General features: G+C 38.0%; 1 protein-coding gene across 5 annotated transcripts in view; it reads right to left on the bottom strand.

Moving 5' to 3' along the window:
• Positions 1-26,825, bottom strand: part of GLCCI1 (glucocorticoid induced 1) — an 83,631-nt gene that overhangs the window by 17,269 nt on the left and 39,537 nt on the right. For 3 of the 5 annotated variants that reach the window (XM_080666232.1, XM_080666236.1, XM_080666235.1), the window contains exons 3-4: positions 21,077-21,163; positions 2,083-2,196 (exon numbers count right to left, since the gene is read on the bottom strand). In XM_080666232.1, coding sequence (XP_080522358.1) covers positions 2,083-2,196; positions 21,077-21,163 — 201 coding nt within the window. Of the gene's footprint in view, positions 1-2,082; positions 2,200-21,076; positions 21,164-26,825 lie in introns of all 5 variants that reach the window. The other 2 variants (XM_080666233.1, XM_080666234.1) reach the window with 1 other exon arrangement.

Here is a 26,825-nt window from a genome sequence, read left to right as displayed (position 1 = left end):
TTTACTTCTCATGGACAGATGCTAAAGAGTGGACCCGCGGGGCTGTATGGTCAGTGTATACTGAACTTTTGCAGAGAATGCCACAAAGTGGCTATACCATTTTGTATCCTCCCCCGACCCCCGCAAAGTATGGCTCTTCTAGTTGTTCCACATCTTCATCAATACTTGGTATTGTCAGTTATCTCCCATTTTAGCTGTCCTATTATTAGTTTTAATAGTTTAGTTCACTCACTTTGATTTTCTAAATATATAATATTGTATGCAAATAATGATATCAATTATTTCTTTTTTTTCACTGCTTTGTCTAGAGCAATGGTTCCCAACCTTTTCTTGGCCATGCCCCATCAGGATTTAAGCACCTCTAAAATTCTGATGCCCCCACTGTGACGTATTATTCAAAAAGTGAACTCCTATTCACGTGGAAGAAGCCTAAAAGGCCATTAACTTGGTCTAAACAAGCTTCCAAAGAACATGGCATCCATGAAAGAGAAAAATAAAAGAACAAAAGGACAGGTGAAGTATTGAGGAAGAAATCACTATGAAATTGTTAAAAAAATAATATGAAGTGATATGAAAAAAGTAGCAAATAAAGTTTCAAAACATATAATAGAGAACTGAAATGCATAAATACTGGTAGGTCACCACACACACACACACACACACACACACACTGAGGCCAGGTGCATGAATTCATGCATGGGTGGGACCCGGCCAGCCTGGCCATGGGGAGGGGACATGGGCGGTTGGCCGGCCTGCCTGCTGGTCGAACTCCTGGTAGAGGGGACAATTTGCATATTAGCCTTTTATTATACAGGATATACACTGAGTGGCCAGATTATTATAATAATAATCTGGCCACTCAGTGTATATATACTGTATATGAGACCTCCAGAAACATAAGAAATGCAAAAAATTCACTGTTAATAACTCATTCTCAAATTGCCACCCTTAAAAATCAAATTGCTCCCCTGTGGGGCATGTGCCCCATGTTGGGAACCACTGGTCTAGAGCATCTATATTATTAGCAAATAATATAACTATAGACATCTATGATTTGATTTTTATTATAAAAACACTTCCAATATTTTATTGGTAAAATCTCACAATATGTGCAGTTAGTCATATTAAGATGTGCCCTATTTTTAAATAAGTTTTATCATATATGAGTACTGAGTTTTTATCAAGGGTTTTTTTAGCATCTGTTTTGACCTCCTGATGCAATGAATGAAGCTAATACATTCCGTAATGTTGAATCATCCTCACATTTGTGAAACAATTCCTAATTGGACCTGGGTTTTTTATTTGTTTTTTTATCCTCACCAGAGGATTCCTCCCCCCTCCCATTGATTTCTAGAGAGAATGGAAGGGAGGAAGGACAGGGGGTGGGAGAGAGAGAGAGAAACATCTATGTGAGACACAACAATTTGTTCCTCCCGCAAGCACCCCTACTGGGGCTGGGGAACCTGCAACCAAGGTATGTGCCCTTGACCAGGAATTGAACCCAAGACCCTTTGGTCCATGGGCCAATGCTTTAACCACTTAGCCAAACCAGCCAGGGCTGGACTTGTTTTTATATACTACTTGGGTTTCTTCTGCCATAACTACTATATTTTCTTTACTAAAATTTACATAAATATTTATAAGTTAATTTGGTCTAGACTAGCCTTTCCCAAATTTTGTTCCACTGGGCTATGTTAGTATATGTTCCTAGGAGGGAAAAACCCTAACAAAACTATAATTCTCAATTTCTTCATATGTAAAATAGGGGCAAAATATATAAGAGATACAGATGTAGATGGGTTACAGTACTATTAAGAAGATTAAATAGGATAATGCCCATACTTGCTTAATAGGTGAATGAACTAGAATTTCAGCCCAGGCCAGTATCAATTATCCTTGAGACCACTACACACACAGCTATATCTGCCATTAAAAAGATTAGATATATGGCTAAAAAAAACTTCTTATACAATTTAGCAAATGGTACTAATTTAGTAAGTCTAGGGATTTACATTATTAATTTTTAATCCTAAAATGATATTTGCCCTTTATAATGAACCCTTTAACAAACAGTTTGCCTACCTGAGTGTGACTGATGGCTATGTGGTTGCCATGGAGAGGTGACTGACGATCTTTCTCCTTACTGTGCCGACTACTCTGTTTACTACGTTGTAGTTGCTGCCGCAGTTTGGCAATCTGCTTTGGAGAGAGAGCAGAAGCAAAAAGAGAACAAAAGTGATTACCAATTTTTAAGTACTTCTTTCTTTAATTTTTGGATAATAGATTGATTCTTTCTTCCAAGGTTTAATGATTAAGACTTTAAAAAATAATAAATAATAAATAGGAGAGATCCAATATGGCTGCAGACGGGACAGCAGGCTGCAAGATAGTGAGTGAGTAAGAGAACGAAAGGAGAGTGCGTGGACATGCAGGGAGTGTCTGTATTTGTGAGTGAGGGACAGCTATATTCCAAGGGACTGTTGGGGACTGGTGGACCGGGCTCCCCTGGCCAGGCAGCCTCTACTGCTGCAAAAGAAACCATCAACAAAACAACAAGAAAGCCCACTGCATGGGAGAACATATTTGCCAATGATATTTCATATAAGGGTTTAATCTCCAAAATTTAGAAAGAACTCATACAACTTAACAAAAGGAAGATAAACGATCCAATCAAAAAATGGGCAAATAGACACTTTTTGAAAGAGGACATACAGAAGGCCGAGAGACATATGAAAACATGCTCAAAGTCACTAATCATCCGAGGGATACAAATCAAAACAACAATGAGATACCATCTCACACCAGTCAGAATGGCTATTATCAACAAATCAACATTTGACAAGTGCTGGTGAGGATGCGGAGAAAAAGGAACCCTCGTGCACTGCTGGTGGGAATGCAGACTGGTGCAGCCACTGTGGAGAACAGTATGGAGTTTCCTCAAAAAATTAAAAATGGAACTGCCATTTGACCCAGTAATACCACTTCTAGGAATATATCCCAAGAAAACAGAAACACCAATCAGAAAGGATATATGCACCCCTATGTTCATAGCAGCACAATTTACAGTAGCTAAGATTTGGAAACAGCCTAAGTGCCCGTCAGCAGATGAGTGGATTAAAAAACTGTGGTACATCCACACAATGGAATACTATGCCGCTATAAAAAGAAGTATCTTTTACCATTTGCAACAGCATGTATGGAACTGGAGAGCATTATACTAAGCAAAATAAGCCAGTCGGAGAAAGATAAATATCACATGATCTCACTCATATGTGGGATATAATGATCAACATAATTTGATGAACAAGAATAGATCCAGAGACAAATGGGGGGGGGGGGCGGTTAGGGAGCAACCAAAGGACTTGTATGCATGCATATTAGCATAACCAATGGACACAGACACTGGTGCGGTGGGGGCTTGCCTGGGGTGGGAATGTCAATTGGGGGAAAAGGAGACATACGTAAAACTTTTAGACAATAAAAAAAAAAATTAAAAAGAAATAATAAATATATGCTACAAATGTTCAATTGCACAATTTAAATAACGTTGTTGGTAAACATGTACAGTAAATTTCCCCAGATTATTTCAGATTTTACCTTTGTAACACCAGAAATATCTTCCTCTTTAAAATGCTTTTTGTAAGGTGAGAAACTAGTATTTCACATTCCTAGGGATTAAAGTCAAACCCAATCTCTTAATATAGGGACAATATTAGTTAAGTCTTATGTAAACAAAATCAACCTGGTTTATCAATTACTAAATAAATACTTGAAAAATTTTAAATTCCATAGTGGTAAGAAAAATCAAATCATTTAGGTAATTTGTTAGTATTTTATTAGAACTTAATATTTTACTACTTATTACTCCTTAGTCACAAAATGACATTTAATTTTCCAGCTTTACTGAGATATAACTGACATAAATATTCATAAGTTTAAGGTGTACAATGTGTTCATTTGCTACATTTATATATTGCAAAATGATGCCACCAGAGCATTAGCTAACACCTTCATCCCATCACATAACTACAGTTTCTTTTTTGTAGCAAGAACATTTGAGATTTGCTCTCTTAGCAACTTTTAAGTATGTATTTTGGTATTATTAACTATAATGAAAATGCTGTACATTAGATCCCCAGAATTCATTCATCTTAAAACTGGAAGTGTTGACCCTTCGACCAACCCCCAGTTTGTCCACCCTCCAGCTCTGATAATCACAACTCTCCTCTCTGTTTCTATGAAGTGAGCTCTTTTAGGTCCCATATACAATTGATATCATACAGTATTTGCCTTTCTCTATAAGACTTATTTCACTTAGCACAATGCCCTCAAGGTTCATCCATGTTGCTGCAAATGGCAGGATTTCCTTCCTTCTCGTGGCTGGGTAATATTCCATTGTGGGTATACCACATGTTCTTTATCTATTCATTCACTGACAGACACTTGGCTCTAATCACACAACTTTTAAAAAACAAACATAACTTAGGGTTATTCCCCTAAATGTAATGGTAACACTCACAGGCTAAAGAAAAGTCATTTGACTACAATATGGCTTGGAAATCATTAAATTACTAATGTATTTTAGGTGAAGTAAAATCTGCTTAAAATGTGCTAGACCAGGAATAAAATATTCCTGAGCATTTTAAAGGGTATCATTAGCAATTTGAGAGAAGTTATTTAATATTGGTATTATTTATGAAAATATCACATCAATTAACAGTTATACCTGGAAAAACCACTTTTATGTTCCCTACTAGCTGAAGTGTAAATACAAAGTAAAGTCTGTAAAATATATTTCCTCAAAGATATACAGTAAAGCAAAAATACAAAATATTTTAGTATTAGCTAAATACTTACCTTTAATAACCATGACAATAAAAAGCAAAATAGACAGTTGTTATTAAAGCTCAAGGGAAAAAGTAAATAGGTTACAGGGAAAATTTATTTTTACTTGTGGCAAATAGAAGAGAAACAGCATGGAAAGAAATATAGCACTTAAACAAAGGAATAATTTATATGCTTTCTTTTATATTAATATCCATTTATCCCTTTACTTTTCCTAAATCTCTGTAGTGTATGGGCTTTCATGCAATGTCTTTGCAAAGATATACAAATAAGATTGTCTATGTGTTCCTTGTGCTGTCAAAATGAGTTAACTTCTTCTAAAGAACGTTAATTTTCATTGGAAAAGGAATAACAATTAGTAGATAATTACTCTAAATCAAGAAAGTTTATTCACTATGATAAAAATATATAATTTCAAATCATACAAGTCATTTAATTAGGATAGAGATATAAAAGTGTTTCCTAAGTAACAATGATGTTTATTGGTATTTTGAAACCACCAAGAGTTTGAATAGAAGAGCCCATAATGCTTAGAGATTAATCAAGGCAATTAATGCTTTTCCATTTAAAAAATATCTTTAAAAATAAACGAACAAAAATAAAGGCCTTTGAAACATCAAAATAAGCCAAAAAACATTTTGTCCTAAACATCTTTAACAACCCCCTGAAAACAAAACGTATACATCACAGTACACACCTTACTTTTTAGAAATACCAATTTAAATTATGCAACCTTATAGTTTTCACACAATACTGTTTATTTTTGGAATATAACATAGCGATGCTCTTGTTTACAATTCAGCAGAGATTACAGTAAAAGTGAAGCTCATCTTCCTAAATATATATATGTACTCAGAACATTTACACATTTTTTGTCAAGAACTATGTGAAATGAAAGCAAGATGCCACAAATCCTCCTTTGCTTCAGAGTACAGGAGGTCCCTGTGTTATTTACACCATATTCAGGAGAGGCGCATAGTACAACTGCACATGTTCTCACCTTCCAGGGCTTTTACTTAGACTTTGTCTTCTCTTTTCCCTTTGATGCTCAAGGCCGCATGACAGCCAAAGCCACCTCTTCTCCCTGACCTCAGACACAAAGGTGTCTTCTGGGAGGGAGGTGTAGAAGGGAACTGTAACTCCACCCACCCACCCACCCACACACACACACACATACACACACCTCTCCCACCCTCATGCACAGCTCTGATCCTCTGCCTCAGACAGCCTCCTTAAAGCCCACATTCCATCGCATCACACAGAAGCTCCTGGTCCTCACTTCGGTGAGCCTACCTACCCTGGTTACTATGATGAAATGACCACACAACTTTTCTTTACTGAGTTATACTGACTGAATTTTTAAAATGAAACTATAGATGAATCTGACTTTGTGTTTCTAATTATTCATTAGCTATTTTGTGACCTTAAGAAAAAAAGTAAAGACTGGACCTGAGGGTATTATGCTAAGTAAAATAAGGTAGACAAATACTGTATGATCTCACTTATACTAGTATGTGGAATCTAAAAAAAAAAAAAAAAAGCTTATAATAACAGAGAAGATTGGTGGTTGCCAGAGGTGGAGTGGGGGGTGGGGCAGGAAATGGGTGAAGGTGGTCAAAGGGTACAAACTTCCAGTTGTAAGACGAGTAATTTCTGGGAATGTAATGTATAGCACAGTGACCATAGTTAACAATGCTATATTGTATATTTCAAAGTTGCTAAGAGAGATCTTAAAAGTTCTCACTATACATAAAAAACTGTAACTGGGAGAGAAACCAAGATGGCAGCATAGGTAAACACCTAAACTGCTGCCTCGCACAACAATTTCAAAACTACAACTAAAAGACAAAACGGACATCATCCAGAACTACAGGAAGGCTGGCTGAGTGGAAATTCTACAACTAGAAGGAAAGGGAAAAGCACACTGAGACTCAGAGGAGCTGCAGAAGGCAGAGGTACCGGGGCGCGCACGCATGGAGAGGGCGGGCAACTGAGTACTCGGCTGGCTTTCTCAAGCAGGAGGGAGACAAAAGCTTTCGACTGCACTGAACTCCAGTTCCGGGAGAGACTCTGGGGACCCAGACTGATTCGGGGAAAAACTGGACTGTCTGGCAGTGGGCGGAACTTGAGGGTGGCTTTCTCTCAGAGGTGCTTGCAGTGATTACCGTGGGACACTGAGACACAGGGGCCTGTTAGGGCAGGGCTGACAGGAAACCAATGCTGTCTGCTCCACCGTGAGACTCCGCCCCATCCAAGCTGCGCACAGAGGCTTTTGCAGGTCTTGCCTCATAAGGGTGTCTCCAGCACAGAAGTTCTCCCAGCATAGACACAGCTGATCCTCACAGCCAATTGGCCTGGAGGTCAATTCCTCCCAGTGATACCAACAACAATCAAGGCTTAACTACAACAAGAATGTGCACACACCCCACCAAGGGGTGCACCAAGAGTGTCCACCTCAGGTAACTGGGGAGGCTGAGCCACTGGGCCCTATAGGACACCTACCACACAAAGCCACTCTATCAACTCAGGGAAGCAGCCAAAATGCGGAGACAAAGAAACGGATCACAAATGAAAGAAATGGAGGAAAGCAAACGATTGGATACTGAGTTCAAAACCACGGTTATAAGGTTTTTCAAGAATTTTCTAGAAAAGGCCGATAAATTTAGCGAGACCCTTGAGGATATGAAAAAGGACAAACTAGAAATTAAGCATACACTGACTGAAATAAAAAATATTATACAGAGATCTAACAGCAGACTAGAGGATCGCAAGAATCAAGTCAAAGATTTGAAATACAAAGAAGCAAAAAACACTCAACTGGAAAAGCAAAAAGAAAAAAGAATCCAAAAATATGAAGATAGTGTAAGGAGCCACTGGGACAACTTCAAGCGTACCAACATCAGAATTATGGGGGTGCCAGAAGAAGAGAGAGAGCAAGATACTGAAAACCTATTGGAAGAAATGACAGAAAACTTGCCCCACCTGGTCAAAGAAATAGACTTACAAGTACAGCAAGTGCACAGAACCCCAAACAAAAGGAATCTAAAAAGGACCACATCAAGACACATCATAATTAAAATGCCAAGAGCAAAAGACAAAGAGAGAATATTAAAAGAAGCAAGAGAAAAACAGTTAATTACCTACAAGGGAGCACCCATACGACTATCAGCGGATTTCTCAACAGAAACTATGCAGGCCAGATGGGAGTGGCAAGAAATATTCAAAGTGATGAATAGAAAAAACCTACAACCAAGATTACTCTACCCAGCAAAGCTGTCATTCAGAACTGAAGGGCAGATAAAGAGCTTCACAGATAAGAAAAAGCTACAGGAGTTCATCAACACCAAACCAGTATTATATGAAATGCTGAAAGGTATTCTTTAAGAAGAGGAAGAAGAAGAAAAAGGTAAAGATAAAAATTATGAACAAATACATTTCTATCAACAAGTGAATCTAAAAGTCTAGTGAATAAAAAAATCTGATGAACAGAATAAACTGGTGAATATAATAGAATCAGGGATATAGAAAGGGAGTGGACTGACAATTCTTGGGGGGAAAGGGGTGTGGGGGGTATGGGAAGAGAATGGACAAAAATCGTACACCTATGGATGAGGACAGTGGGGGGGGCGGTTAAGGGCAGAGGGTGGGGTGGGAACTGGGTGGAGGGGAGCTATGGGGGAAAAAGAGGAACAAATGTAATAATCTGAACAATAAAGATTTATTAAATTAAAAAAACCTGTTAACTGTGTGAGGTGATGATTTTACAACTTATACATATATCAAATGATTACATTACATACCTTAAGCTTATACAATGTTATATGTCAACTAGAGCCCCGGTGCACGGATTCGTGCACTGGTGGGGTCCCTCGGCCTAGCCTGTGGGGATGTGGCCGAAACTGGTAGTCTGACCTCCCAACATGAAAGGGATCCCAAGAACACAAGGTGCAAAGTATTAAAAAGTTAATGAATAAGTGATCCTGGGTCAAAAGAAGAAATAATCATTGTAAACAGAAGAAATAGCATACATACAAAGAAATGACTAAAACATTTGTGGAATCAGATAAACAGAAATCAAGGATTGGCCCCACTTAAAATCTGAGAATTATGAACATTTTATTTTAAATTTTTGAAAACCTGATAACATCATCCTTGTTTATTTGCTATTTTTGTCTTGTTAGTCTCCCCTCCTCCAACATACTATTGTTAGCATTTAAAAATAAAATAAAACAAAACTAAATTCAGCCTCAAATAACTGACTGAGTACTTTTGCCTCAGGCACTGTTTGTCAGAATGAATTCTATTCCATAGGCCAGGGAAATGAGAAATCTTAAAAGGTAATAGAAGTAAAAGCAGGATTTTAAGGCTTTTAGAAAAAAAGAAAATAGAACTAGTTTACAAGCTAGTTTACTTTGCCATGTACTTTTATGGGAATTACCTCATTCATCCTATATAATAAAAGGCTAATATGCAAATTGTCCCCTCAGGAGTTAGACAGACCGGGAGTTCGACCACTTGCTATGATGTGTGCTGACCACGAAGGGGCAGTGCAGAATGAAGAAAGGCCCCAGCCAGCAGCCAGAAGGCCCCAATCAGACCTGATTGCTGGCCAGGCCTAGGGACCCTACCTGTGCTTGAATTTCGTGCACCAGGCCTCTAGTTTTTCAATAAAAGCAGATGAGATAGGTAGTACTAATATCCCCATCTTATAGATGAGGAAACTGAGAGGCAGAAAGATTAAAGAGCTTGCTAAAAGCCATACAGTTAAGTGGTGAAACAAATATTTAAATTTAGGAAGTGTAGTTCCAGAGTTTGCTATATTAACCACTATTCACTATTGTTTAAAGAATCAAGTTAATAACTCATGAGGAGATAAATAAATCTTATAAAAAGTGAAGACAAACATACAAATGGAAATGAAAATTTGACACCTGAACTAAAAAAAAAAATTATTAAAGCTATTTACCTAAGAAATTTTCTTGAAAATGTCACAAGAGGTCATGAATCTCAAGCTGTTATTCACTTTTATATGAAAAAAAAAGGGAATATTTGACAAACTTTATTGCTTGAAAAGATAGTGTCTCAAAAGAAAGGTCCTGTAGTCGAAAACAAATTTTTAATATTATATTCCTTGACAGTGTTCAGAGGAATTTAAAATGCAACACCACCTAATCTAACACTAAAGATAGATAAAAATTTAAAGCTTTTTTTGTCTTTCCATAAATATGCACAATCAGTGTTGTCTTCCTGTTTTTCTTTTTTTTTTAATTTAATAAATATTTATTGTTCAGATTATTACAATTGTTTCTCCTTTTCCCCCCATAGCTCCCCTTCCACCCGGTTCCCACCCCACCCTTTGCCCTTACCTCCCCCCACACTGTCCTCATCCATAGGTGTACGATTTTTGTCCAGTCTCTTCCTGCACCCCCCACACCCCCTTCCCCCTGAGAATTATCAGTCCACTCCCTTTCTATGCCCCTGATTCTATTATATTCACCAGTTTATTCTGTTCCTCAGATTTTTAATTCACTTGATTTTTAGATTCACTTGTTGATAGATATGTATTTGTGGTTCATAATTTTCTCTTTACTTTTTTCTTCTTCCTCTTCTTTAAGAATACCTTTCAGCATTTCATATAATACTGGTTTGGTGGTGATGAACTCCTTTAGCTTTTCCTTATCTGTGAAGCTCTTTATCTGACCTTCCATTCTGAATAATAGCTTTGCTGGGTAGAGTAGTCTTGGTTATAGGTTCTTGCTATTCATCTCTTTGAATATTTCTTGCCACTCCCGTCTGGCCTGCATAGTTTCTGTTGAGAAATCCGCTGATAGTCGTATGGGTGCTCCCTTGTAGGTAATTAACTGTTTTTCTCTTGCTGCTTTTAATATTCTCTCTTTGTCTTTTGCTCTTGGCATCTTAATTATGATGTGTCTTGGAGTGGTCCTCTTTGGATTCCTTTTGTTTGGGGTTCTGTGCGCTTCCTGGACTTGTAAGTCTATTTCTTTCACCAGGTGGGGCAAGTTTTCTGTCATTATTTCTTCCAATAGGTTTTCAGTATCTTGCTCTCTCTCTTCTTCTGGCACCCCCATAATTCTGATGTTGGTACGCTTGAAGTTGTCCAAGAGGCTTCTTACACTATCTTCAACTTTTTGAATTCTTTTTTCTTTTTGCTTTTCCAGTTGAGTGTTTTTTGCTTCTTTGTATTTCAAATCTTTGACTTGATTCTTGCGTTCCTCTAGTCTGCTGTTGGGTCTCTGTATAATATTTTTTATTTCAGTCAGTGTATGTTTAATTTCTAGTTGGTCCTTTTTCATATCTTCGAGGGTCTCATTATATTTATCGGCCTTTTCTAGGATATTCTTGAAAAGCCTTATAACCGTGGTTTTGAATTCTATATCCAGTCGTTTGTTTTCCTCCATTTCTTTCGTTTGTGATCTGTTTCTTTGACGCCGCATTTTCACTGCTTCCCTGAGTTGGTAGGGTAGCTTTGTGTGCTAGGTTTCCTATATGGCCCAGTGGGTCGGCCTCCCCAGTTAACCTGAGGTGGACACTCTTGGTGCACCCCTTTGTGGACTGTGTGTACAGCCTTGTTGTAGTTAAGTCTTGATTGTTGTTGGTATCACTGGGAGGAATTGACCTGCAGGCCAGTTGGCTGTAAGGATCAGCTGTGTCTACACTGGGAGATTTTCGGTGCTGGAGACAGCCTTATAGGATTAGCCTTGCCAGATTGCAAAAGCCTCTGTGCTCAGCTTGGAAGAGGTGGAGTCTCAGGGCAGAGCACAGTCTTGGCTTCCTGTCAGCCCTGCCCTTGCTCATGAGTCTCCAGACCTCTGCCTTCCGCGGTTCCCGAGTTTCTGCCTTACAGTCCAGATTTCCCCTGTAAGAGCGTGGGTCCCCAGGGGCTCGCCCAGAACTGCGGTTCAGTGCAGTCGGAACTGGGGTTCAGTGCAGTCAGGAGCTTCTGACTCCCTTCCGCTAGGGAAAGCCTGTGGTAACCTCCTCAGTCAGTCTTTGTGGGCACTCCAGACCCCTGCCGCCGCGGCTCCCGAGTCTCCGAGTCTCCGTGTGCCTTTCTCTCTACCTGACAGTCCAAACTCCCCCTGTATGAGCCTGGGCCCACAGGGTTTCACCTGGAACTGAGGTTCAGTGCAGTCGGAACTGGGGTTCAGTGCAGTCGGGGGCTTCCTTCCCCCTTCCGCCAGAGAAAGTCAGCCAGGCTCTCAGCCGCCCTTCCTCTCTGCGTGCACAAAGCCCCTTTGCCGTACCTCCAATTCTCTGTGAGCTTTTCTCTTTCCTTCTAGTTGTAGAATTTTCACTCAGCCAGCTTTCCTGTGGTTCTGGATGGTGTCCGTTCTGTCTTTTAGTTGTAGTTTTGAAATTGTTGTGCGGGGCAGCAGTTTAGGTGCTTACCTATGCCGCCATCTTGGTTTCTCTCTTCCTGTTTTTCTTTAAAGTGCCAACAGGCAAACCCAAATGAACTCTCTGCTATTTATTCAGCCCATGATAATCAAATGAGCAAATGCAGGCACATGGATGCACAAACGTGAATGTAAAAGGAGCACACACACATGCATAGGGAGATGTTACCTGCACAAACATCAGCCCTTACATACCCACAGATATGCTTGCCCAGGAACAGACAGACAAAGATACTCCCACACACAACTTCATCCCCAAAGATACAGCCAGCTCTGGGACAAGTTTTATACATATAAAATAAGTTTTAATATAGAAGTGTATTTACAACTACCTACAAGGCACAATTTTCAACAGAAGCATGTTAACAATACCAGACTAACATTTAAAATACACTTAGTTCACAAACCCACTTGATCCCACAGATTTATTGTATCTCTTTTACAGACCAGGAAACACTAAAAAATAAAATACCTTTCCCAATGTAACACAGCTAATAAATGGCAGGCCTAGTCCTTCAGTCTTTAATTCGTAACTTCTATTTCCTACCAACAGTGCTGAAAGTAATACTAGGTTAATGTTCAACTGCAATAACTACCAGTTACTATGTATTGGCTCATAATCTCAACCACTTTGCAAAGTAACTTCCTTTCTTAATGTTGGAGATATTGCAAGATGTGAAAATAGAATAAAGATGAACAAAAATGTGATGGAGCAATTAACTGACTACATACTAACCTACTGATAAGTTTCTATTTTTCTGATAAGCAGTATTTAGGACCTTAAAAACTGTGCCTATTGGATACAATTTTAAATAATGAAAAATTATAAAACATCTTTATAACTCAATATGGACTGAAACAGAGACTTTATTAAAAATAAGTAGTTTTAAAAGGTTCATCACACAATTCCTTTGCTTTCAAATAGATAATCAAAATTCTCCATTCTGTTGTCTTTTAGGTCCAGAGAAAATATTATTGCAATATTTTCACCTATTATAGTATGTTAAAAAAAATTTTAAAATACCAATACTGAAAGAATGTTAGGGCAAAAGTATACTCTTAGTAAAACTATAAGGAAACTTTTATTTTTCTTATATAAAAAGAAGTCCATATCAGTAATATTTAATAATTGGCCTTGGCCAGGTAGCTCAGGTGGTTAGAGTATCATCCCGATACGCCAGGGTTGTGGGTTCAATCCCTGGTCAAGGCACATACAAGAATCAACCAATTAATGCATAAATAAGTGGAATAACAAATTGATGTTTCTGTCTAAAAATCAATAAATAAAAATTTAAATAAATAAAATGAAATCATATCTAATAATTGTTACTTTATTAGAAGTGAGAAGCATCCCTAATCATTTTCCTTACTTGCACAGATGGTTCCCTCTAAGAAAAACTATCTTTCTAATGAGAGCAGGACTAAGATAAAGAAGCAATCTATGATTTTTCCTTATTTCCACTGAAGGACTTATGAATAGTAAACCCACCTTTTTCAACTTACATTTATCAAAATCATGAATAGTAAATAAAATAAAATAAAACAATAATACAACATGTATCATTTTTGTTTTCTCTGGGAATGACACCTTCTGGGATAAAAAGGTTTGCTTACTGCTTACTATAAAAACAGTGGATTCCCCCGGCTCTGTTTCTCTCTTCTGAAATGGGATCTACTGCATGGGCAGGCATCCATTTGGGTCCTCCCCATCTCCCCCATGTGACTTCAGGGTCAGAACAAATGCAAACTTGATAACCTTGATACTTGCTGTGCTGAAGTCCACTGTCTCTAAACCAGGAGTCTCATGACTATGCCAGCATCCATGAAACAGTAAAAGCAGCTTTTTAGGCTGAAAGTAGGAAAAAAATAAAACCCAAGACCCAAGAGGGTATACTTTCTCCTTTGCCTCAAATGGAGAGGAGTTTTAATGGGACAACTTGAATAACTGATGTATGTTCCCCACAGATAAGGGGTCATGATGAATTCGTATCTGATACCCACTCCAGATACTCAAAATGTGAAGCTAGTATAACAGAGTTTTACTGTAGCATTTGAATCAGCATAAGCTCCAGACATTAACCAGACAAAAAGTATGTGAGTTTTCCAGGAACCATGTGGGAAATGAGTGTGAGAGTCATTGTGGAAAGGTGTCTTAGGTCCCATGTGAGAGGGCTGCCTAGAAGGGTGAAGGAGCTCAGCAGCTGGGAATGTGAAATCTAGGTCTAGAATTCTAGAGGCCAAGGAGAGAGTAAAAGACTCACTAACTCATAAAGACAGAACTAAAGGTAAGAGATGTGTAGCAACAAGGAATTCCAAAGAACCCATGAAGTCACAAAAGGAAGTTTTAAGAATCTGTCAAGCCCAGGGAATGTCAAGGCATCTTACAACAGTACCAGTCAAGTAGGAACATATCTATTCCCCTTACCTTTCCCTCTCTCCCCCACGTCCAACTCCAGAGGGGTCGGAAACAGGAGCTATGGAGTTAGGAAGGAGGGGAGCAAGACACAGAAAAGGAGCCTCCAGGATCCCTTCCCCATGAAGGCACCCAGCTGTAGAAGGCCCTAGTTGAGAGAAGACGAGCAATATAACCACGAGAGAAGTTAGAAGCGTTGACTATGGTAAGAGATTGGAAAGCATGCTCACCTGGAGGGACTGCAGGAGTATAAGTGATCAGATTCTAGTTTTGTACTACGGGCAGGAAACAAATATATTTATCACAAACTATATCCCTTCTTCTTTCATTGAACAAGGACAATAAGAGTTAATATAAAGTCCTTTTGTGATTATTCCTTAAAGTCTCAGCTGCTTTTCCTAATATGTAAGTAAGCTATTTAAGAAGTAGATTGTTATCTACTGTTTCTTTTGAAATTCTAGATGCTTTACACAATACCGAGCATAGAGTCTTATTCATCTGACATTATTCCATGAATAAATGCAGTGCCACTGAAGGCTGATGATGTTTGCTAAAAAAAAAATCCTAAAAATTGACCTTTATGCTCTTTTACCTCTACTAAATGGTAGAAATCAAGTATCATAAAAGTGACAAGTATTAAATCTTTGTCATTTACTTAGCAGACTTTTAAAACTCTAGTTATGTTGTGTACATTAATTTTAAATTGTTTTATATAAACAGGGAACCAATGAAAAAGTACACTTGTACTTTTTTTAAAGGTCTGCAAAATGTAAATAAAGGCTGGATCAACAACCCTTCAATAAACATAATCTAAAGGAAGAAAAGCAATCCTTTCTTAAAGGAAAATGATGCTTCACTTCAACTCATTTCCTTAACATAGACACAAACCACAAATTCACTGTATACTGACACCAATTATATTTTGTGATAAATATATTGATAATCTGACATTTCTTTGTAGGTAATCTGCCCTTTTTCCAAATGTGTATGTGTGTGTATGTGTGTGTGTGTGTGTGTGTTTGTCCTTGATCTACAATTCCACTACACTAGACCTAATATTCTCATTGTCCTGTCTTTCCTCCTTGGAACTGGTGGGCTTTTCCAATATAAAGATACACATGGTTCTTCAAATCTAGCAAATGTTCATCCTTAAAAAATTTGTCTTTCCCAATACTTACTATTCTTACTTTCTGGAACTCCTAAATCTATTTTTCATGTTTCTTAACTTCTCTTTCATGTTTAAACTTCTTTATCATTTTGTTCTATATTTTAGATGATTTGTTCATCCTGACTTTCAATTCTCAGTTGAGTCTTTTGACTCACTAATTCTCTTCAGCTATTTCCTTTGGATCCAGTAAACAGTTTTTTATTTCACCAACTTTTGTTACTTAACAGATTTTCAAATGGACCTTTATCATTCTGCCTGTTCTTATCTATTTCTATTCTCATTGCAAGTTACTATTTCATTTGAAATTCTAAACATTCTTATTTTAAAGTTATTTTTGGGACTGTGTTCTTATCCTTTTTTCTTCAGATGTACAGGATTCTATTCAATGTATCTGCTGTCTTTTATGGCAATAGATTTCCTTACATTCCCTAAAATACTTGTCTGCAAGGTCACCTTATGTGGGAGTGCTGTCCTTGGTGAGCTCTTTCCTGCCATGTTACTTCATGGTTGCTCACACTGGCCTCTGGAGTTGCATAGCTCCAGAGCAGGTTTTAAATTAGTGTGACTGGGGCCTTGGTCCCACATTGGAAGAGCTCTATGCCATATATACACACAGCATATGGTTACTATTTCCATTTTACATAGCTGTCTCTCTGGCCCACAGGAAAACACCAACAATGTCACATGGGGTTATTTGAGGTACAGTTTTACTGCCTACAAACATAGTCCCAGGTCTCTATTTATGCAAACAGCCCCATTCCAATCTCCCACCATTTATTTGCAAGATACATTTGGTGCTCGTAAAATGTGTAGAAATCTACACTCTCTTAAAATTGGCTTAAAAAGCCTCCCTAATCCCCAGCCAATATGACCCAGGTTTGTTTCTCCCCTCCCTCCCTCCCTCCCTCCCTCCCTCCCTCCCTCCCTCCCTCCCTCCCTCCCTCCTTCCCTTTCCTTCCTTCTCTCCCTCTCCTTCCCTTCTCTTCCCTCCTTCCCTTCCCTCCTTCCTTTCTCTATCATCTATCTATCTATCTATCTATCTATCTATCTATCTATCCATCCATCCGACTGATTTGAGAGAGGAAGGAGGAGAGAGAGAAACGTTGGTATGAGAGAGAAACATCGATCCGATCCGCTGCCTCCCACATGCGCCCAAACCAAGAATCAAACCTGAAACCTTTTTGGCGTATGCCATGATGCTCCAACCAGTTGAGCCACCAGGCCAGGGCTCAAGTCATTTTTTAAAAACACTATAGTATATAACTTTTAAAAATATTACTATTTCAATAACAGCTCTTACTTTTCACAATTTTCTCAAATGCCAATTCTTATTTTCACTTTTAGTCTTCACCCAAATACTCCTATACTTTTTCTAGCCATAGTTATATGTATCATATAGAATTTAATACCTTCATGACATATCACAAAAAAGCCACCAGTCTTTCATATTTTTTCCCGTTTTTTCTTTCATCTTTACTGAGACATAATTTACATTCCCTTAACTTCATCCATTTGAAGGGTAAAATTCAGTGATTTTTAATCACTTTTCAGTGATTATTACAATAATCATAATGCAGTTTTAGAGTTATTTCATCAACCCCAAATTTGATTTGAGTCTATTTGTAGCCCATCACCACTCCCCCAGCCCCACTCCTGGCCACAAGCAACCACTAATGGGCTTCTTTTGTTCGTGTATAAATTGGCCTTTTCTGGCATTTCAATATAAATGGAACCATATCATAGGTAGTCTTATTCATCTGGCTTCTTTCACTTAACAGGGATTAGAAAACTACAATCTGCAGGTCAAATCTAGCCTGCCACATGTTTTTGTAAATAAAATTTATTGGAGCATAACCATACCCACTCCATATTGTCTATGGCTGCTTTCACATTACAATAGCAGAGCTGAGTAGTGGCAACGAAGATAATATGGCCCACAAACCCTAAAATACTTACTATCTGGCCTTTTACAGAAAAAAATTGCTGACCCTTAACTTAGTAAAATCTTTTTGAGCTTCATTTACACTGTAGCATGCATTAGTATTCAGTACATTGTTTCCTTTTATTGCTGAATAGTATGCTACTGCATGAATATACCACATTTTATTTATCCAGTTACCAACTGATGGATAATTTCCAGTTTTTAGTTGTTCTGAATAACTCTGCTATAAACAACAGTGTATGTCTTAAAAGTACACAGGTGTTTTCATCTTTATTATACAGATTCCTAGGAATGGAATTGCTGGGTTATATGCTAAGTTGACGATTTAACTTTTAAAGAAACTGGCTATTTTCCGAAGTTGCTGTACCACTTTATATTCCCAACAATGTTTGAGGGGTCCAGATTCTCTCCATCCGTTTCAATACTCAATGTTGTCTTTTAAATTAAAGTAATTATAGTTGGTGTGTAGTTGTATTTAATGGTTTAATTTGCATTTGTCTAATGACTAATGATGCCGAACACATTTTGGCACCCATAAATATTTGGTGAAAATACTTCTATTCAAGTGTATTACCCATTTGGTTGTCTTATTATTAATTTGTATGAGTTCCTTATATATTCTGTGGATAAGGCCTATATCAAATATATGATTTGCTAGTATTTTTTTTCAGTCTGGGGCTTGTCTGTGCATGCTCTTAGTCATGTGTAAATGTTCATTTTAATGAAGTTCAATTCATATTTTTTTCTCTTATGGCCTTGCACCTAAGAGTGCCCCACCTAATTCAAGGTCTTCTAGAAGTTTTATAATTTTAGAACTTATATTTAGAACTATCATCCATTTTGAGTTCATTTTTCTCTATCCTTGGAGCTAAGGGCTTAAGTTTTTTTCTTTATATATGGATATAAAATTATCCCAGTACCACTGTTGGAAAAACTGTCCTTTTCAAGTGAATTGTGTTGGCAACTTTGTTGAATGAAATCAACTGACCATAAATGAAAGGTTTACTCCTGGATTCACAATTTTGATCCACTTATCTGTATGTCTTCTTTTATGCTAATTCTTTGCCAACTGCACTAATGTGCATTTATAAGAAGTATTGAAATTGTGTAATATAAGTTCTCCCAAAATTTTCCTTGCTTTCAAAATTATTTTGGCCATTCTAGGTCCTTTGCATTTCCACATAAATCTTAGGATTATTACCTTGTTAATTCTTGCCCAAAACAAAAGGTATGACATTTTAATAGTGATCACCGTGAATCAATGTTGGGAGAATTACCATCTTAATAATGATACTGAGTGTTACAATCCAGTAAAGCTTCTACTCCCAGATGTAATTTGAGCATAGAATGAGTAGTGCAAAGTCTGAGCCCTTTACAAGTTGGCCCCAAATTTTATTATCGCTAGGCCTGCTTGAATCTCCTATGTATTTATAAGCTCCACTGACCAGTGATGCATGGATGGTTTGGGCCCACTTCATTTTCTGCTGTGCATATACAGTCAAGCTGGGATATATGTGGTGAACTTATCAAGCCCCTGTGGCTGTCTTGCCTCTTACAACTTGATAAAATCTCACTGCTCCATAAGTCTGTTGCTTGCCATAAACAAGACTACAACCTCTGACTAACGGAGCCATTATTTCTCCCTATTCATTTGCAACTAAGATCACTATTTTAATCTTCAATACTCTCTATCAAGTACTCTATCAGCAGTAGGGGCAGCAAAGCTTCTGGTTTTCAAGGCCTGCTCCATCCTGGTTGAAATGTCACACCAACAAAGCAGGGGATGAGTAAGAAGGGGGACAGGAGTAGCACCAGGTAAGAACACCACAAACTTGTGTTATTCTTGCCTTGAGTTCAGTACTTTTCATGAACAAACTTCTCAATTTGTTTGTTTGATTTCCAGAACACTGAATTATTTATTTTAGCCAGTGTTATGGTTGCTTTGTGGGGAGAGCAATCAAATCTCCCACTCAGTAATAAATGCTAGCCATTCCTTTTTCAATCATGCATATCCTATGTTATTGCAATCCTAAATTCAATCATACCAAATCTTGGCTATTGCTTTGAGATTGTATTGACTTCTGAGATAAAACTGAAAGTTTACTTTTTTGGTATTTGTATTTTACGCATAGATATGTAGCTACTTTAGATATTTTAAACCAGTTCCCTCCCTCCCTCCTTCCCTTCGTTTCTTTTTTCCTTGCTGCTGGGAAAAACTGATTTTGTGTACATGCATTTGTGTGTAGGGCAGACAGAAGTTGAGGATTTCTCTACATTAATATTATAGAGAAACTATTCAGTCTAGATACCATAGTATATGCAAGATACCGATAGCCCATAGTATATTAAAATGATACTAAAATTATGGAAACTATGGCATATATAAAAATTACTTGAGAGAAATGTCAATGTTTACCCTGGAGAAAAATAACGTATTGCTAACCTTTCAAATATTTAAAGTTGACTTACACAATGATACCGAGGGCAGAGTCAAAACTAAGGGATATAATTCTGAGTTCAATATACAAAATGAACTATTTAACAACTTAAGCTGAAACAACTGAACTAGTTTGGTTCTCTAGCAAAGTGAGAAGCTTCTCTCACCAAGAATGACCAAAATAGACTAGATGACCATTTTTTTTAAAGGAGTGTTTACATAGGAGATAGACTAGATCAGCGGTAACCAACCGGTGGTCTGTGAGGTCCGAAAGGTTGGTGACAACTGAACTAGATGACCTTTCAACTCAGTTTCTATGAAAATAAAAGAATTTAGATAGATAAAAGATAACACGATCAGGAAAAATAAACAAAATATACACAAAGATTATCACAAATTGGGTTATTCATAATGAGTAAGAGAATAAAAACTACAAAAGATATGAATTCCACTGTACTACTGGGTCTCAAAGGACAATATGCTGGCTATCATGAAAAAGTTATTAGAAGCAGAAAACACTTTCCTACCATTGTACAAAGTTATAATCTATGTTCTCATTGCTATAACTCAAAAACAAGAAAGCTGAAGTGGGAACAAAAGACAACCAAAATGAAGAAGATATAGCAATTATAAGTAAAATAAGAATTCATTCTGGAAAAGGCAAAAGCTGAGAGTTTACAGAACAAACATTTATGAAGAACATGAAGAGCACAAATAAGGTAAACTCGGATTTGTTCACCAAAACGGAGGGCAACTCTTAAACTCTGAAAGAAAGTACCATTATATTCAGGAAATGATAAGATAATTTGCTAAGATAAAAATAGGTTATAGACTACAATCAGAAATACCTTACCTCTTTCAGTTGATCAGCACTCCCCCATGACGCAGAACGCTGATGTGACCTCTCTTCTGCTCCCTCTTCCACCCAACAGCTAGGTGTCTTGAACAAAACAAAGTAAGAAATCTTGTCTTTACTCCTTATTCTCGCAGCAACTCAAACATATTTCAAAATTTTCATGAAAACCAATTAAGAAGCTACACTACTAAAATCCCTTAAACGCTAAGATTTTCATGACCCTATGTAACGTTTAAAACATTCTATCATATTCTGAGTTAGACATGATCAATTAAAGATGCTTTTAAGTTACTCAAAACATTTTGTTTTTCACATCAACATTAATGAAACATCGAAATGTAATATAAAACATTAAGTCCCAAATGGTAAGACCATTTAGTAGCTATATTTAAAAAAAACTAACAATATTAAAGTATCATTCTTACTACATGAGAGGACTCTTGGTGTAATGTAAATTAGGGAAAGTAAAAATCACAATTTAAAGACAAATAGTAATGATTATCACAGTAAATATATATGGCTTTAAAACTATTTTTCTTACACATTAAAATAATCATCACTTATGTTGAGGCTGCACCCATGACTTTACATAATATATAACTTCTTATGAAAAAGCCATCAGTGTTATCTGGATGTACCACACTTTATTCATCTAATCACCTATTGAAGGACATCTTGGTTGCCTCCAAGATTTAACAATTAAGAGTAAAGCTACTATAAACATCCATGTGCAGATTTTCCAAATCCTTTGGGTGAATACCAAGGAGCATGAATGATGGATTGTGTGGTAAGAGCATGTTTAGTTTTGTAAGAAACAGCCAAACTATCTTCCAAAGTGGCTACACACCATTTTGCATTTCCACCAGCAATGAATGAGAGTTGCTATTGCTCTACATCCTGGTCAGCATTTGGTGTTGTAGGTGTTTGTATTTCAAAACAGGTCAAACTGCCTCAGGTAGGAAGTGGTATCTCATTACTGTTTTAATTTGCATTTCCCTGACAACATCTGATGTGGAGCATCTTTTCAGGTGCTTATTTACCATCTTCCTTGATGACATATCTATTAAGGTTTTTGGCCCATTTTTATTTAAAGGTTGTTTTTTTATGTTGAGTTTTAAGAATTCTTTGTATGTTTTAAATTTATTTTTTATTGAATTTATAAAGGTGACATTGAGTAATAAAATTATATAGGTTTCTGGTCTACAATACATCATCTGTATATTATATTGTGTGTTTACCACCCAAGTCAAGTCTCCTTCCAACACCGTTGATCTCCTCTTTACCCTCTTCTACCTTTCCCCACCCCCTTTTTCTTTGGCAATCACCATACTATTGTCTATGTCCATGAGAATCTTTTTTTTCTTTGCTCAGTCTCTTTACCCTTCTCACCCAGCCCCCAACACCCTCACCTCTGACAGCTGTTCTCTATCCCATGAGTCTGTCTCCACTTTGTTAGTTTATTTGGTTAATTACATTCCACTTATGAGTGAAATCATATGGTACTTGTCTTTCTCTGACTGGCTTATTTAACTTAGTGTAATACTCTCCAGGTCCAACCATGCTGTTGCAATCTGGGAATACATGCACAGAAACCTGAAACACTAATTCGTTAACTGCAGCATTATTTACAATACCCAAGATTTGAAAGTAGCCCAAGTGCCCATCAGTAGATGAGTGGATACAAAAGCTGCAGTACATTTCCACAATGGAATACTACTTGGCCATAAAAAATGAATTCTTTGTACATTTTGAATACCAGACCTGAATCTGGTATTCAAATATCAGATATGAATCCTGGGTACTTTTGTTATTTTTATCTTTATTCATAAACTAGCAAAGGCTGCTTTGCTTCCCTGGGTTACCAATTTCAAAACAGGCCAAGCTAACGCATAGCAAGAAAATACTGTTTTTCAATATTGACTGTCAATATGTAAGAGCCTAAAGCCACCTCCAAAAAAAAACTTACAAAAACAAATGAATTAATAATGACTTCACAAAATTCTCGGAATCTTATTTAACTCTTTAAAAAATCTTATATAAAACTTTTAAATCTATTTTCTGTATAGTTCATCCTTACCCTTGAAATTTACTGTAGTTTAAAATCTATTGTGGAAACATAATTATTGACTTAATTATTTTACCATACTTAAATATATGACCCTTAGTAGCAAAGTACTGATAAACCTGGCAAGAATGAGTGGAATTACTTGAGAATCAATGATATTTCAACTAGTAATTAATTATGATTATAGACTAATTTTCATTTATAAAGAAGTTTTAAAATAAATAATGACAAACTGTTCATTATTTACAAATACATTGCTTGACTAATAAAAATTTTTAAAACTTTTAATTTAAAAGCTAATTTTGAAATGTTTATCCTGATGATGCTTTAAATAGCAGCACAAAAACATTATGATTCTAATATTACTACCTTTTGTTTTTCTAGTAAATGTACGTAAATATAGTCCTATAACCAAATATAAATATAAATAGACTCTTAACTTGAAAACAGAGTGTAGAAAGAACAGTTCAGCTGAAAACAGCATGAGGAATTCAGTGATAGCAGCACTTAACAAATTTTTTAGCATGCTCCATCTCTATACCAAGTTATGTGCTCATTACTTTAGACTAGTTTCATCCAGTGGTCCCTGGCTGCGCATAATTGGCCTCATCTGGGAGCATGGTAGGAATGTAAATTCTCAGGTTCAATCCCAGAATTATTAAATCGGGAATTCTTAGATCAAGTCCAGCAACAAGCATTTTAACAAGCTCTCCAAATGATTCTGAGGCAAGCAAAGGTCTGAAAAGCACTGTTAGACTAAGGAAATAAAGATGAATAAGAAACAGATCCTGCACTCAAGGTGACATGCTGACCATATACATAACCACTCATTTTTCTTGTAGGCTATTATCATTAACAAGTATAACATCAATTTGCATCTAATTACATCTTTAGAAATTAACATAAGCTAACATAAATATTGTTTGAAGACACGTAGAAAGTTGTACTGAGAGGGAGAGATTTTTCTTTTTTTAATTTTTTTATTAACATGCAGTATATTTCACATTTTTCAGTTGTTTAAGAACATAGTGTTTATTAAAAGACTAGAGGTCCAGTGCACGAAATTTGTGCACGGGGGGGGGGGGGGGGGCGGGGTGTCTCTCAGCCCAGCCTACACCCTCTCCAATCCAGGACTGCTGGCTCCCAACTGCTCACCTTCCTGATTGCCCCTAATCACTTCTGCCTGCCAGCCTGATCACCTCCTAACCACTCCCCTGCCAGCCTTATTGATGCCTAACTGCTCCCCTGCCAGCCTGTTTGCCCCTAACTGCCTTCCCCTGCAGGCCTGGTCACCCCTAACTGCCCTCCCCTGCAGGCCTGGTCACCCCTAACTGCCCTCCCCTGCAGGCCTGGTCACCCCTAACTGCCCTCCCCTGCAGGCCTGGTACCCCCCAACTGCTCTCCCCTGCAGGCCTGGGTCCCCCCCTAACTGCCCTTCCCTGCAGACCCAGTCACCCCCAACTTCCCTCCTCCGCTGGCCAGGTCACCCCTAACTGCCCTCCCCAGCAGGCTTGATCACCAACTGCCCTCCCTTGCAGGCCTGGTCCCTCCCAACTGCCCTCCCCTGCTGGCCTGATCGCCCACAACTGCCCTCCCTTGCAGGCCTGGTTCCTCCCAACTGCCCTCCCCTACTGGCCATCTTGTGTCCACATGGGGGGAGGATCTTTGACCACATGGGGGAAGCCATCTTGTGTGTTGGAGTGATGGTCAATCTGCATATTACTCTTTTATTAGATAGTATAGAGGCCTGGTGCATGGGTGGGGGCCAGCTGGTTTGCCCTGAAGGGTGTCCTGGATCAGGGTGGGGGTGCCCTTGGGGTGTGGGGTGGCCTGGGTGAGGGGCCTGTGGTGGTCTGCAGGCCAGCCATGCTCCCTGGCAACCCAAGCAGAGGCCCTGAGATCTGGGGTTTATTTATCTTCTACAATTGAAACTTTGTAGCCTGGAGTGGAGCCAAGCCTTCTGCTCACTCCGTGGTGGCAGCCATTTCTGTTGGGATTTATGTATCTTCTATAATTGAAACTTTGTAGCCTTAAGCGGAGGCCAAAGCACGCCAGTGCTGCAGAAGCTTGGCTTCCTCCATCGCTGCGGGCAACCCTAACCTCCTGCTCTCTCCAGCTCCCTGGCTGCCGCCATTTCTGTTGGGCTTTATTTATCTTCTATAATTGAAACTTTGTAGCATTGAGTGGAGGCCTGGGCTGGCAAGGGCAGGCGGATAGCTTGGCTTCCTCCATTGCCAGGGAAACCCAAGCCTCCCTCCTGCTCTCTGTGACTGCAGCCATCTTGGTTGGGTTTATTTGCATATTCCCTCCTGAGTGGCTGGTGGGCATGGCTGGTGGGCATGGCTTGTGGGTGTAGCAGAGGTACGGTCAATTTGCATATTACTCTTTTATTAGATAGGATTTCCTCATTTTGCCTGTCCATGAATTTGTTATACACGAGTCCTTAAATAGTATGTTGACAACTTCTTTTTCTCTTTTTAAAATAAATATTTTTTCCTCCATTGACCCCCTTCAGCCAGTCCCCGCCCCCACCCCAGGCCTTCAGCACCCTATTGTCTGTGTCCATGGGTTATGTATCTATGCATACAAGGTCTTTGGTTAATTACCTCTCATCCAACCACCTTCCCCCGCCTTCCAGAGGGAGAGGTTTTTCTTTAGTGAGGAACATTAAACAGCAATTCCTAGGAAGGACTATCATGTCTGAGTATTTATAATACCCATGTCTATTTAGCCTTCAGTGTGTTCCACACAACTGACTGAAGGTCTGTGTAGTAGTAACTATATGTGATTTTTCTAGATTATTAAGCAGGGAACTTATACAGTAGCTATACTTCTATTGCCAGATCTCAAGGGGAGGGCGAGGGAGGGTGTTGGTGGTAAATTTCTGGATTGCAATTTTTTGAAAACAGGAAATAACACAGAAATCAAATACTGCATTTACTGCATTTGTGTTAGACATGATAAAAATAATTTGCCTCACTCTGTAAGAAATGTTAATTTGAGAAAAAGCAATCATAAATGTGCCAACAACCTTAAACATATTCACAGTATTTCTATTTTCAAGAATTAACCTGAGATGTACACCAAAAGAAGCACTGAAAATAAATTAAATATCTATCAATAGGGAAATTAAAATTGTGGCACATTCTTATTATACAAAAAAACAAACAAACACACAGCATGTGGACTACAATCCCACTTTTTAAAAATATATATATATTTTTTATTTATTTCAGAGAGGAAGGGAGAGGGAGAGAGAGAGAAACATCAATGGTAAGAGAGAATTATTGAATGGCTGCCTCCTGCACGCCCCCTACTGGGGATCGAGCCGCAAATTGGGCATGTGCCTTTAGTTGCAGGCTAAGTCTCTATCCACTGAGCCAAACCGGCCAGGGCTACAATCCCAGGAAGCAAATACATACAAAAAGAAAAAAACTTTAGAAAGAGATATTTTGAAATATGCATAGTGGTGGGAATTCTAAATAATTCTAAAGTAAATCCATAATTTTTTTTTTCAGTTGCATGAGCAAAAAAAATCAGGAAAAAAGGGACTTATCATGTTTAGGAATATTTAATGGATGGGAAAATACTATGGCTTATTAGGTTAAAAAGGTTATTAAAAACTACCTACAGTATCATCTGAATTGTTTTTAAGATGTTTTTTTAAATTTCTTTAAATGT

This window comes from Plecotus auritus, assembly GCF_963455305.1.
Source record: "Plecotus auritus genome assembly, chromosome: 4".
In the NCBI taxonomy this organism is placed as follows: Eukaryota; Metazoa; Chordata; class Mammalia; order Chiroptera; family Vespertilionidae; genus Plecotus; species Plecotus auritus.
This window is presented reverse-complemented; position numbering and strand designations above follow the sequence as displayed.